The sequence below is a fragment of the Barbus barbus genome (assembly GCF_936440315.1).
Source record: "Barbus barbus genome assembly, chromosome: 21".
Classification (NCBI taxonomy): Eukaryota; Metazoa; Chordata; class Actinopteri; order Cypriniformes; family Cyprinidae; genus Barbus; species Barbus barbus.
Genome location: NC_136749.1, coordinates 16,426,813 through 16,440,946, shown reverse-complemented (window position 1 = coordinate 16,440,946; position 14,134 = coordinate 16,426,813). Strand labels below are relative to the sequence as shown.

Sequence of the window (14,134 nt, the reverse complement as noted above, 5' to 3'; positions counted from 1 at the left end):
CCATGCAAATGTGCTTACTCCCATCACACGCAATGGTGGTGAGGCACTAAATTTGTTTTCCACTGAGACGAACTAATTAATCGTAGAAAGAAAGTGAGAAACCGCACAGAAACCCTCACAAAGACTTTCTCAGGAGAATTTCATGGTCTGTTGGTGTGTGTTTGTGTTTCTTGCGAATGTGCAATGGTCTATGTGAGGCTACGTGTTTCTTCTAGTGTGCTCGGTCCCTCGCTCACAATTTTTCCTCCTCTCCCTCTCCCTGTCCCTCCCTCCCTCTCTCTCTCTGTCTCTGTGTGTGCGTAGTCTGGGCGCCCTGCCAAGTGGAGTGTGTTTTTTGAATGAATACCTGATGAGGCTGCTGAGGCTGACTGGGGGAGGAGGAGCCGTGTTCTCTAGAGCACTGTGTGTGTATGTGTGAAGAGCAAAAGAGAGAGAGGAAAAGAGAGAGAGAGAGAGCTGGCAGTCTGTTTGCCTTGCATAACATACGCTGGAGCTCTCACACGTAGGGCTAGTGAAACAGCGCAGATGAGGGGACTTCCTTTACCCTCAGCCCTCCGAGCAATTGTCGAAGGAAGTGGAGGAGAGTGAAGGCAGAGGGGGGGATTGGACATGGAAGAAAACATAAATCGTGTGATTGCGTGTGTGACCTGACAGCAGAGCTAAACCTGGACAAAGGACAGCTTGCCAGTGGGTAGAGTGAGTTACACTCGTAGTGCAGAGAGGGAGAGAGTTGTTAAAGGCTCCCTATAAAGAAAGGTAAGGCATCACCCTTAGATGAAACGTTTGCTTGGTTTTGAATCATACATGCTTATTGCACATACTATATTATTCTCGTATTCCATGAAGGGAAGGAAATATATGCATGCATTTGAGAAGTAAATTTATTGTAGTTAATAATAAACAATAGGCTTATTAGGCAGAAATAGTTGCAATTCTGTGCAAATGTGTCAGTGTCACTCTGTATGTTGTGCTCGTTTGCTTATGGGGGAGAGAGAGAGCACAGAAACAGGCTTTAGTCATTGTAAAGGCAGCAACAGCTCTGTTTGGATTCATGTCTAGCTTAGGACTCCTAGACTGCCTCTTAAAGGGGCAGGCGCCCATATAAAAGGTCGTTAAGTGCAGAGAGGAGCTGCTTACAGGCACTAAATGGACATGAGTGAAAATCCTTTTTGAGTATATAAGCACGTTTTGTGAGGAAAGAAGTTAATATGAGCATTTAATTTCAGAGCAGTTATGTTTGGATTTGTATGTATAATCACTGCTACTGGTTCAGTCATCTCTGAGATGACATCATTGTAAAAGGTGTCACAGCACCCTGCGAGTAAAACATTTCTGGGGATTTTGCATTAACACACTGTGCAGAGAATTAACTTTGTGTTACATACAGCACAGAGCAAAATTATGTGATACTGTTTTTGTTTGTGTGGCATATAAATTGTGAAAGGGGAGTATTTACATTCTGAAGTCTTTGTTTTTGTGCCGGTTACTCAGACATGTTACATTAGTTTTGCTTTTATTAGCGTGTTAATGTCTTTGTGTGGGATTATTGGTGTGAATATGTTGCGTTTAAGACATCTGAACTGCAGCAGGCCTGCAGAGCATGAGATCTACTGTTAAAGAACTAGAAGGATACTGGAAGTTGTTAATCTTTCTGGCTCTTTAGCTCAGCCACACTGTGAGCGAGTGTGTGCGAGTGTGTGTGTGTCAGGTTTTGTCTACATTGTGAAAACGAAATGTTCCTATAGGGATATTAAATCCCACAAGTGAAATCACCTACAATGATTTATTTAATAAATTAAACAATGTCTTAATGAAGCTGTAAAAGAATGGTTTCTGAGGGTTAAATCGTAAATATGGGTTAAGCTCAATTTAACAACAATAGTAGTCAATAGAAAGACTCACTGAGGTTCTTTCAATAGAAAATCCATCTGTTGTTGACATGGAGTACAGGTCTATGGCATGAATCAGCCACAAGCAGAAAGAAACCAGAAATGAAGCATCACCTCTCTGTGGCTGTATTGCCTTGCAGGCTTAGTTTGAGTTAGCTATTTTGAGTTGTAGGTGTATTTCAGTAGTGCTCTTTGAAACCCTCTGGAAATAGGCAAATATGACACCCAGTAAAAGAGAAATAGTGCATATGCCCTTACAGAGACGAACAAATATTGTGTGAAATGTAGGTATTCTTGAAAATGTTTCACAAGCATTCCCTCCCAAGTTCTACTCTAAGCTGTTATTATTATATTTATATGTATATATTATATATATTTACATATTTTTCTTTACCATAAGGAACCAGCAAGCGTATGCATGCAAGTACGCTAAAGGCAGAAGAACATCTTTTAGAAACGCAACGCGCATACAAGTATTACATTCAGAATACTTAAAATCTCTCTATAGAGGCTTGGGCTTCATATACACTGTTTCAATTTTTTACTGTTACATGAATGACTATTTGTCCGCTTCATAGGTTACTGGTAAACAAAATTGTCTGCCTGCATTGTGAATTTTTGTATTTATATATAATATATTTAATGCACTTTTGTTATGCTGTGTGCATTGACAGCTGTGCAAGACTGTGATCTATGTGATCACTACAGTTCTATTGTTCTTTGATACATGAGCACTCTGCACCATCACATATGCATAAGCACGTATCAGTCCAGTGGATATGCAGATGTGTATGTGTGTGTATTGTGCTCTGTATACAATAGACTGAAGCATTTAATGGCTGTGTGTGGTGTAAGCTGTAGCAGAGGAAAGTAGGACAGTGATTGGTGCAGATCTACTGTGGTGAAGGGATCTCTCCCTCCCTCTATTCCCCCCTCCCTCACTCTTTCTTCTCCACTGTTACACTAACTCAATAACTATGCTCGCTTGCAGGCAGATGTGGGTCAGGAGAGCCAGTGTTCTCTCTTTCTCTTTCTGTCTTCTCTTCCTTCATATTTTTCCTGTCCACACACTCTTTCCGCATATTAAGTTTTCACCCTGTGCTCTCTTCATCCTCATTGATGTATGTAGATGAACTGTATGAATATGCAAACATTATTAATCCTTAAAGCATGAGGATTTAGATTTACATTTGATTATAGAGATTTGTTCCATTACTTATTATTTGAATAAAAGCATCATTCATAAATGCAGGAGGGATAGTTCACCAAAAAATGAAAATTCTGTCATTAATTACTCACCCTCATGTCGTTCCAAAGCTGTAAAACCTTCATTCATCTTCGGAACACAAATTAAGATATTTTTGATGAAATGCGAGAGCTCTCTGATCCTCCATGGACAGCAAGGTTACTATACGGTCAAGGCACAGAAATGTAATAAGGACATCGGTAAAACAGTCCTGTGACATCAATGGTTCAACTGCTTTTTTTACAAAGCTACAAGAATACTTTTTTTTTGTGCAAAGAAAACAAAAATAACAACTTTATTCATCAATTGTTCTTCTCCAAATCACATCTTCTGCCATTACAGAGAGTACCACCATGCATGCGTTTCTCTGCACGTAAACAAGGTGCAGTGCAGTGTTGTTTAAGTGCAGAGGTACTCTTGATAATGACATAAAACTGTGGTTTACACTACTAATATATAGAAAAGAAAAGAAAGTCAAAATATTCAGTAGATAAGGTGAGGTTTGACTTTGTAATTAGCATATTAAATACAAATTTCTGGTTGCTAAACAAAATCAAATGTATTCCATTTCAAACTGTTTCTTTATTTGGTTCATAACTGAAAGGATGTTAATGTAAGATCAAAAATCACATAATATTCTAGGTTTAGGCACACAGGTTTGAGCTAGTTTTATAGATTCAAAGGCAGTGCATAGAGGATACGCTTTCTCAATGTTTGTTTTTGTTTTCTGTCTGATGAAGGTACGAATCAATAGCCATCAGTGAGAGATGATTCCACATGAAGCACATGGATCCTTTCATGACAAGAGTCCTGACAATGGGCAAGACTATAGTAAAAGTGGAGCAAAGTAATAGAACAATGAAAATCTTGACAACTGAGTTCTACTTTGAACTTTAAAACATCCTGATCAAGACAAGTGGGTTAAAATACGGGACAAGTTCCAAGACCATGAAGTCTAACCAGGAGCGCTGTAATGAATGCCTTCCGCCAAAAAAGCGGGAGATTTTAGCTCTGGAAGAGAAGCAGGTGCTGGTGTCAGCTGCTGTTAGTGAGAGCCAGAATGGAGAGAATTTGGCTTGGCTAGCCAGTGTTGCTACCATGGCTAGCATGGCCCACATCCCCAACAATGCAGGCCCATCACAGAACAACAGTGCTGAGCCTGACAGCCCCCCACCATCAAATAAGGCTCTCACTGTGGTGACGGAATATCCTCCAACTACTACATCTGCTGGCTTTTCATACTCTTCCAATAGCTCCACGTACAAGGGAGTTTTCTCTGGGCCTACCGTGCTAACAGCCAATCCTGCGGTTCTCTCCACAAGCCTTCCTCAAACCATAGGCTCCATCCAGTACACACAACTTCCCCCCAATCTCCAGTTCATAGGGCCCTATACAAGTTATATCTCTTCACAGATTTTGCCATCCACAACCAGTCCAACACAGCCAAGGAGGACGCCACAAGAGGTTTTGGCCACAACAGCTGTCATCTCCCAAGCATCCAGCCTTGATTCACAGAATCATCATGCGATTTCTTCTATAGCAAATGTTTCCCATAGTCAATGCATTCAGGTAGAGAGTGCTCCTTTGGGTTTGACAGTGTCCTCCCCTTCTGCCCAACTGCCCATTCAAATCCATCCACATTCAGCCGTCCTTGCCCCTCATGCCCTGGCCCTCACCCCCTCTCAAGTGGTTTTACACTACACAGATGGCTTCATTGCAAAGCAACCCGACCCCCATCCCAGAGAGATGCAGAATGGTACACTAGGAGAGATTTCAATGGTCAAGCACAGTACTGCCAAAGGGATTCCTAACCAGTCAGAAGGTGACCAAAGCCACAAGCAAAACCACAACCTGGGCCTCCAGACCCAAGCTCAGGTTCTGCTTCCAGCAGACTACAGCACTCATGAGAGAACAGGACTGCATACATCGCTGATGTTGGTATCCAGTAGCCACCTTGCAGCAAACAGAAACTCAGAGCTCCAAAGTATCTTGGGTAAGGACCACTCATCCTTGCACCTTGCTGAGAGAGGAGGGATCTGCATAGGCAAACCAATGTCCAGAGTGTCCACCCTTACTTCCTCAGACAGCCAAGTTTCTCCGGCCTCCACAATCTCCCCACACACACTCCTGCAGGCTCCCCACAACACTCCCCAACAAGAGCTCTCCACCAGCCTTTACTCTGCAACGCAACTCCCAATTATTGGCTACATCACCAGTGCTTCTGGTGGACCCCAGCAAGCAGTAACTGGTTATCAGAGCAACCTGCCACAGCACGTGGTGATCTCAGGCAACCCCTCCTTGCTCATTCCGGTGAGTGCCACTAACATTAATCCAACTACTGCTGAGCCGGAGGTCACCCGCTGTTCTGTCATCCCCAGTGTTGCTAATGCATCAACAGCTCTGCCTCAGACCTTTATTAATACATCCCCACCTGCAGCTGCAGCTTCAGTCCTACCCAATGGTAAAGACATCACAGTCTCAGACGGAGGTCATGCCTCCTGTGTCGTGCCAAGTCCAACCCAAATACAGCTGCCTGTTCTTTCAGCCGGTGTAGTGGGGTCTCCAATTCCTGTAACACCTCCAACATCCACAAGCCCTCATAGTTCACCATCATCACCATCAGCAGGCCTACCACCATTCTTCATGAAGGGCTCTATTATCCAGTTGGCAGATGGCGAACTAAAGCGTGTGGAGGATCTGCGGACAGAGGACTTTGTGCAAAGTGCGGAGGTGAGTGGAGAACTGAAGATTGACTCCAGCACTGTAGAGCGCATAGAGTGCAGCCGCACACCCAATGCTGTCATCATACAGTTCTCAGTGGGAGAGAACAAAGCCCAGGTGAGTCAGTTTCTTTTCAAACCAAGCTCACTTGTCATGTTAGCTAGGGCTGCGTCACCGTGGTTGTCTATTGCCACTGGCGGTAGTGCATGTGACATCACACACTCTATAACAAGCATAATACAAAGCTTTGTATACAAGTGTAGTTGTATACGACTTTGTATACAGTTGAAAATTGTTTTATTTAGACTGTAAATCTATGCTAATTCACAAATGACCTCAAACGCCATACACAGCATTTCCTTTAGACTGGCAGGTTTGAGCGCAGGAAAATACAGTTTATTCTGCATTCAGCAAATTTATTTCATGTTGAGCAATGGACCTTGTTGGGAAACCAAATACTACATCGCCGATCTGGAATAATTTCCATTCATGTCACCCATCCTCTTTTGTACAAGTGTCTTCAAGTTCACGTGATTTCAAACGCTGGCTGGTCAGGTTTGTATTGGTGAGGCTTTCTCCAACTGGCCAAATACGAACGAAACTGCGGTAAATGGAAGATGCTAACAAAAAATGTGGCAACATACGCCACGATTCCTATTCCACAGAGAGTGCGTGCAGACGTTAACAGTAAACCGTGTCTAAACCGGATGCTGCGTCGCAACACAACAGGTTGAGTCTGTCTAAAGGACGTTTGAACTTTGTGTCAGTATGTCATAAATAGGACAAGGCAGTTTACTGTGAGGGATTTGTCGTCGTATCGCGCCACATCCAGTGTAGACAGCATCACTGATTATAATGGGTTCTATAGTATTTTGTCATGTCTCACAGGTAGACAGTGTGTATTTAACTTTCTTATTTAAGGCTACTTTCCAATTTAACTGTATTATTTCTTTGATATTTATTTTAGTCTTTTGCAGGCTGCGTGTTCACTGACAGAAGTGCAAAGATAAACATGCACGTTTGTTAATAGATGATCTAGCCTCATTTATTTGTTTTTTACGTTTCAAAAAAATAAAAAATAAAAAATAAATAATATATATATATATATATATATATATATATATATATATATATATATATATATATATATATATCACAACACCGTGCCACCACGGTGGTAAAAATCTGCCACAGTCACAGCCCTAATGTTAGCAGTAATCTTTGGTAAAACTTAATGAACCATTGGAACTCAAATATTATTCTTTCTTGGTTTTCTCTGTTTTAGGTCTGTGTCGAGGTTCTGGTGGAATACCCTTTCTTTGTGTTTGGTCAAGGTTGGTCGTCCTGCTGCCCTGATCGCACCACCCAGTTGCTAGCATTATCCTGTGCCAAACTCTCTGTGGGTGATGTTTGTATCTCTCTAACCCTTAAAAGCCTAAAAGATAGCATTCAAAAGAAAGATAATTTTTCAGACTGTTTGACGAAACACAAACCAGCCAAAAACAATGGGCCAATTGAGGAAAGACCAACCCAAATGGAGGATCCTAAGAAAGGACACAAAATGACATCAGGAGTGGAAAATACTGCAGGAACACTGGTTGAGACTTCTAACCCAAGAAATGTGTTGACCCTCTTGGAGAATGGGGGAATAATTTCTCAGACACAGGTGAACCTCCAGACCCAGGCAGAAAAAACATGCACATTTAGTGTCCAGAGAGCAGTTAGCCGCAAGAGGAGATGGTCTGCTCCAGAGAGGGGAGAAATGTGGAGGTCGCAAGAGGACCCTCAGATTTTACCCAAATTTTCCTTCCTCCCACATCAGCTGAAGGTCAGCATTGAGGGCCGCTCCAGCACAGGTTGCTGAGGACGTTCAGAACTCCACAGAGCAGTGGTGGGGAGTCAATTTCTAAGCAAGAAATTCATTAATTAGCTTTACTTAATTAATTTGAGAAATTACATAATGGTGATTAACTGAATAAAATTTATTTTTGCTTGGTGTCCAAGAAAATGCGTTTGCTTCAACAACAGAGACTCAGAATACTTTCCCCATCACTGCCATGGACTCCAAGAGTGACAAAGAAGAGCAGATTTTTTTGGTATTTGTTGCTTTCCTATCACATTCATATCCAGGTTACTGTAACTTTAGACCATTTTACACAAAAATGTGTTTGATCATTTGAGTCATGTAATATGTATCATTAGACATTCTTTTTAAATCAGCTGGACATGACAGTTTTGGGTTGTATATTGCATGGTCTGACCACTTTTTTCTCAGCTTGCTGAGCAGTTGGTGTCTAATGTTAGTCTACTTTACTGTTTTGTGTACTGAATTCATTCATAATCAGGGCTTTGACTGGATAAGGACTGTTACATGGATTGTTGGCAAAAGGTTAACTGTAAGACATGTCATTTGTGTGACTATAATTACGAGTGACTTCCGCGAGTTGTGTGAACATGATTATCTTGACAGAAGCAGCCTTCCACTTGTTACTGCCCCCAATAATCCTTTGCTTACATAATGCCATCTGAGAGTGACATGCTTTGCTTGAGTGACTACTTTGAATCAGACTTAAGTCAAGTAAAGCATCAAGATACAACATTGAATGTTAAATGACTTATCCTTAAATGTTAATTCAATTGCTGATAGTCTTCTAGATATGCAATACTGAGCTTTCACATACCTCATGTGTGCATTTAACAATTAACCCAATCAGTTGGCCTGATCGGATCTGTGATCTCCGTTTTGAGTGAGAAAGCGTTGGAGAAATCTTCACATTGTCAAAGTGGCTGTGTAGAGAAGTCTCCGTTCAAGTCAGAATTAGCACTTTAAAGAAAGGTTAGGGGAAGTTGGATGAATGGATGGAAACATTCCCACCTTTGTTTTGTTACTACAGCAACAGACCATTTTGAATGCTGTTAGTCATTTTGTGCATTACTACCCATTTTATGTGAAAAGCACTTCTCATTTAGTGTTTTTCGATAATGATGTTTTCTTTACACTATTTTAAGTATTGTGGGCCTTAATCAGTCCAGCTGCAATAATGAATTCTTTGTTAAAGATACAATATAATTGCCATACAACTAAATCTACGCAGCATACTCAATGTTCAAAACAAGCCACGTTTTACAGGTTTATCACAAACAGGATTGGCCTTTTTGTATTGACTAGTTTCTATAATAAATTTAGCATCTGATAAAGTTAACAAAATTACATAGATCTGATCATTTAAATAGTAAGAATCAGTGGGTCAAAGGAGGACGCTGTGCTGTATTCAATCTGCTCTGTCACAAAAAATCTAAATTTGCAATATCGGCAAAAATGGATTGCGAAGACTGACATAAGACATCCTGAAAAGACTATGCTTCAGTCTCTCACAGCCTAATTTTTGTTTGCATTAAAATAATTTATAGCTACTACTCAGAAGAAGGTATGTCATCCACTGTGGGTCTCTTTTATAATTTTGATTCTCTATACTTAGCAGTATACAGTTAATGACCTAAACATGTCATGGTCAGTCTTGTAACTTCACTGCAGAGAAAAACAATATATATTATGAATGTTGAGACACTATCTTTAGATTTTAGTGTCCACATAATCTATTTTCTCTGTCTTTATCTTTGCTGTGCTGGTCGTGTTAAAGGAATTAATTTAGTACACTGCAATGAAAAATAACACAGAAGGTAATAATCCATACATTTTCTTTTTTAAATGACAAATGTAATTTCTCTATTCCATAAACAAAAGCCTTATGGGATTGTCTTCAGTTGTATTTTGCGTTAAACAGTCACAAAATAATTCTTATCTAACTCAACTGACTGTTTAATACATATGAGTGCTGTTATAAATTCAGAAAAAAAAATCTTTGCATACATATAAGAATTTTGCTATTTGCACAAGCAGACATTTTAAAGAGTAAAGCAGAGTGTATGTATGGAATCTTATAGTTAACACTTCATATTGCCAGCTCTGTAGGTCACCTAAAAATTATACATTTTGATATGTGTGGTCATGAGTGTGAGTTTTTCACTAAAGTCAGTTAGTTGACTGACTTGAAAAAGGTATTGTTGCGTCTAGGGTTATATTCAGATGGAATCACAATAGACCTCATATTGTAGAAGTAATGCTTGATTGCACATTCAGTCCAATTTGGATTTGGATTTTATGCACTTTTGAAGAGAGAGGACAATGAAAGAGAAATGAAAGGGATTGTTGATTAGTAGCCACACAGCTACAATACGTTCAATACAGTCTATTGTACTGGTGATATTGGTACGGCAGTAGAAAACTCAGTGCTATGACAATAGACTAGAAACCATTACAGAAGTGTCAATGTTTCTGGATTGTTGTTTGTTTCATATGTATCATTGTTCTCTCTCTTTTCTCTATCTCTCTTTCCTGTGTAGCTATGTACATGTAAACCTCAGTGTGTTTGTGCACTGTGTGGATAACTTCATTGAAGACAGTCAGGTTTCAACACTGTTGACATCCAACGTTATTTCATCCAGTGTGGGCTATTCTCTTTCAACCTAACAACAGCGATTTATTATCATCTGCATCAAAAAAACTTTTTTTTTTGTTTGTTTGTTTTTAAAAAGAAGGCTGTCAACCACTTGAAGGCATAAAAGCATTATAGCGATTTATAATCAAACTGCATTCTCAGGTTGAGAAACTGGCCCGACTGTTTCTGTTCCTGAGTTACTTTTTGCAAAAATGCTCAGTTACAAAAAATGAGTTGGTGATCATTTTAGCTCCAGTGCTATGATTCATGGGAAGTCACTGGCTTACTATTGCGCCCTCTACAGTCCATTACTGTACATGCACCCAATGTACAAAGAAGGCTAACTTTTAACTAGCATGATGGCATGTGGTGAATGTAGCTCACGTGCTTGCTATTGAAAATGCATTCATATGGGAAAATACAACTTTCTGTTGTATGTACAAATTGGCCATAAACAATATGGATTTTATATTATATATATATATATTTATCCAAAGATAGTCAGAATTTGCTGTATGCATATGCCTCAATGGTCCATAGCCAGGATTAGTTCTAGCAATATCACAAGGCCTCATTTAGGGTTGGAAGAACAAACTTGATGTCTAGAAATTGACCTATAGCATACACATCATTGATCTCATTGTTTTTTCAAGGAAGATCTAGATCTTTTACCTCCCGTTAAAACCTTAATCGCCAGAGTGACATTTCTTCAAAAAAGAAGAAAAAAGCACATAACTGATTTCTCATTTTCTTATATATTCGATGTAAATGACTATATTTGTGTGATTCGTTGTACCTGTGATATTTTTCTCATTCTTTGACGAGCTCCTTTTCTACAAACGGACAAAAAGCAATGATGACAGAAGTCAACCTCAACTTTTCTAACTGTGGCGTGTTTATGTGAACAGAGCATCTAAGACTGTTCAGTGAAGTCAGTGATCATTTCTTTGGTGGTGCTTGCAAGTTTTTGTAGCTGTTTTGATTTTTGTGAAATGGAAAGGAACATCGAACTTGACTTTTGGCTAATATGTCTAGTTCAATGACTTCCTGTATTGTACAAATCTATTGTATCTGTATAATCACTCTAATAAAATACTGTGCCAATTTTATTTGCCTTTTTCCTTTGATGAACTGTGATTTTATTTGAGATGATAAACCTAAAACTGACTGAAATCTGTTTTTTTTTTTCTTTATACTGTACAGCCACATATAGATTCTTTGAATTATTCAATGGCAAAGTTAAGGCTGTGCTTGACTCCTTTACTAAAGCCTCCTGAGACACTGCATTCTGACTACACATGCTGTACAATTCCTCATATATGCACATATGCTGCATATATGCTGTATAATATGGTTTCCCAAATAATCTTTTATTGAACCAATCTTAAGAGAATCACTTTTATTAGAACATCAATTTAAAGAACCTTTTGTGCATTGAAAAGTTTTCATGGATGCTAAAGGTTCTTCATGGAAACATAGTTGCTAATAAAGAACGTTTATTTTTAAGAATGTGGTGAGATAAAAATATGTCAAAAGATTGGAGGAGTGACTTTCAATAAAATGATGATTGCCCCATGTTACCAATCATAGATATGCACTTTTCTGAGACACTACCCTCTTACATGAACTCCAGCCACCCATTACATAACACATGCAAACATACTCAAAGTATAGCTTGACATGAAAATAGCCAGTGACTCAGATGGGTAAGATTGTGCAAGAGTTATGAACTTTGGGCTAAAGGTTTGTCTGTAAGCCTGTATTTAACCTGGGGCAGCACTGTTTTTCTTTCTCGAACATCCTTATATCATAATGTCTTTATCCACCAAATAAATGTCATACTACGCATACTATACATTCAATATCACGAGATTAATACTGTTTTACGAATGCTTTCATACAACAATTGAATAAACAAGAAGTAAATATTGAGTAACTTACATTGTAGACATGATTGTTCCAGTTGTTTGTTTTTGCTCCACCAAAGAAAACAATTTCAAACGAAGCTAAAGCAGAGCTAACCGCTGAATTTCTCCGAGCAACAAAAACATTTGTAGTGTTTCGTTTCTAAATAAATCAATGTGTTTGAACTAATCGGGTGATAAAATGATTCAATGACTCACTCATTAAAAGGTGGCTCTACTCACAGCATACTAGCATATTACACCTAGTATTTTTGCAATGTATGACTATTAGGAGAATTGTATTACTTATTTATTATTATTATTTATATTAGAAGAATTACTGTTCCGCATTCAGTCTGTCACTTTGTCTGAATTAGTGTTTTTCAACGAATCAAGTGAATAAATATATGACTCTTATCATAACGACTTGTCGCCACCTACTGGCGTATTGATGTATCTGAGAAAGAGTCTCCATAAGACTACAAGCCTCTCGGCATTAATTAAATAATTAAATACATAAATATTTAGTATATATGCATAATATTGATCTCGATTTAATTTTTAAATATAAGCATATAAATTTATAAGCAGATTGAAACTGTATTTTTAACTGGACATGCTCTGTAAATAAGTATAACACTGTCAGGACACTTATTTGATAGCTATCTTCACTATGCTTTACAGTACTTGCCTAGCCTTCTCAGAATTATCATAACGTTATACTGGCTATAACCTTTGCCATCAATTAACTTTCGACACAGACACTGTGCATATCAGTACTGTAACACATATAGCATATCAGTTACATTATACGTGCAAAACGTGAGTCTCGCTACCTTAAAATGAGACTCTGTACTGTACAGTACACTGTTAGAGAAGTTTTTCATTAATACGAAAAAGGGTGCGTGTATAGTGTTACAGTTGCATTACTAAAGGTGCACATGGAAAGATGAAGTTTGTCTAGAATAAAGTCCTTGAATTAATTCAATAAAACAAAAACAAAAATAACAGGCAGGTATTAAAAGGCATGTAAAAGCTCTTTATTACATAACGAAATATTGATGAAAAACATGTAAATATGAAAGAGGACATAATTCTTTGTTATTTGGACCCTTTTGTAATATAAAACTGTATACACACAGACAAATATAAAATACACCTTTTAAAAAAATCATTATAGAATTATAGAAAACAGTTGATGTGGAGTGTTAAGTACTACATTTGTATTTACTTATGTGTCCTAATACAATAACTAAACAATCATAATAAATTTGCTGTTGCTGTGTACCATGCACAATATTTGCCTCTCTTAATGGCCTCCAGTGAAAAACTGTTTATTAATTTTTATGCCTATAAATAATGTGCATACTGTGAAAAATAACAGTATGATTAACAGTAGTAATTGTTTTTTTTGAGGTATTTGCCGATGGCCGGCCTCACTCTGTAAAGTTCAGTTCACTCTTAAGAACCACTGTATAATTTGTCATAACATTTCTTGTCAATGTATGGTGTGCAGATGTTATCCATCCTACATCTGGCAGGTATTTTCTTTATCGCTACAATCCTCTGAGACGGCAGTCCCTCTGGACACACTGAAGGTGGTGGTTTTTGCCTCTGCCAGGCCAATTAGACTGGCACAGGTGGGTAAATAGACAAGCTGAACACAGTCCACATCTGAACGGCACACTGGACAACACTGATAAGAGAGGAAAGAAGAGAAAATATCATTAATGTTAACACACAAACATATTATTTAAACCTCTATATTTTCTTTATTGTTCATGTTAATTATGCAGTTATACGATGTGCCGGTTTTAACTATACAGTCATGCACCACTGAACTGATATAAGACTTCTGTGATGTCAGAGGGTGAA

General features: G+C 38.6%; 2 protein-coding genes across 2 annotated transcripts in view; one reads left to right on the top strand and one right to left on the bottom strand.

The window, feature by feature from the left end:
• Window positions 1-421: 421 nt before the first annotated feature.
• LOC306887221 (ataxin-1-like) lies at window positions 422-9,707 on the top strand. The gene is made up of 3 exons (XM_079444806.1): window positions 422-756; window positions 3,876-5,973; window positions 7,142-9,707. Exons 2-3 carry the CDS (start codon window positions 4,084-4,086, stop codon window positions 7,718-7,720), a joined length of 2,469 nt encoding a protein of 822 aa, XP_079300932.1. The 5' UTR covers window positions 422-756; window positions 3,876-4,083; the 3' UTR covers window positions 7,721-9,707.
• Window positions 9,708-13,278: 3,571 nt separating this feature from the next.
• Window positions 13,279-14,134, bottom strand: part of LOC306887231 (E3 ubiquitin-protein ligase MYLIP-B) — a 6,103-nt gene continuing 5,247 nt past the window's right edge. The window contains exon 7 of the mRNA XM_079444822.1: window positions 13,279-13,955. Within this exon, the coding sequence (XP_079300948.1) occupies window positions 13,788-13,955 (168 nt within the window). The 3' untranslated portion in view covers window positions 13,279-13,787. The remainder of the gene's footprint in view (window positions 13,956-14,134) is intronic.

What these genes read in the sequence shown, in the direction of transcription:
- LOC306887221 (XM_079444806.1), top strand. Translation starts at nt 4,084, where the DNA reads ATGAAGTCTAACCAGGAGCGCTGTAATGAATGCCTTCCGCCAAAAAAG. An exon ending in TGGGAGAGAACAAAGCCCAG is followed by an intron (nt 5,974 to 7,141) that starts GTGAGTCAGTTT and finishes TCTCTGTTTTAG; the next exon opens with GTCTGTGTCGAGGTTCTGGT.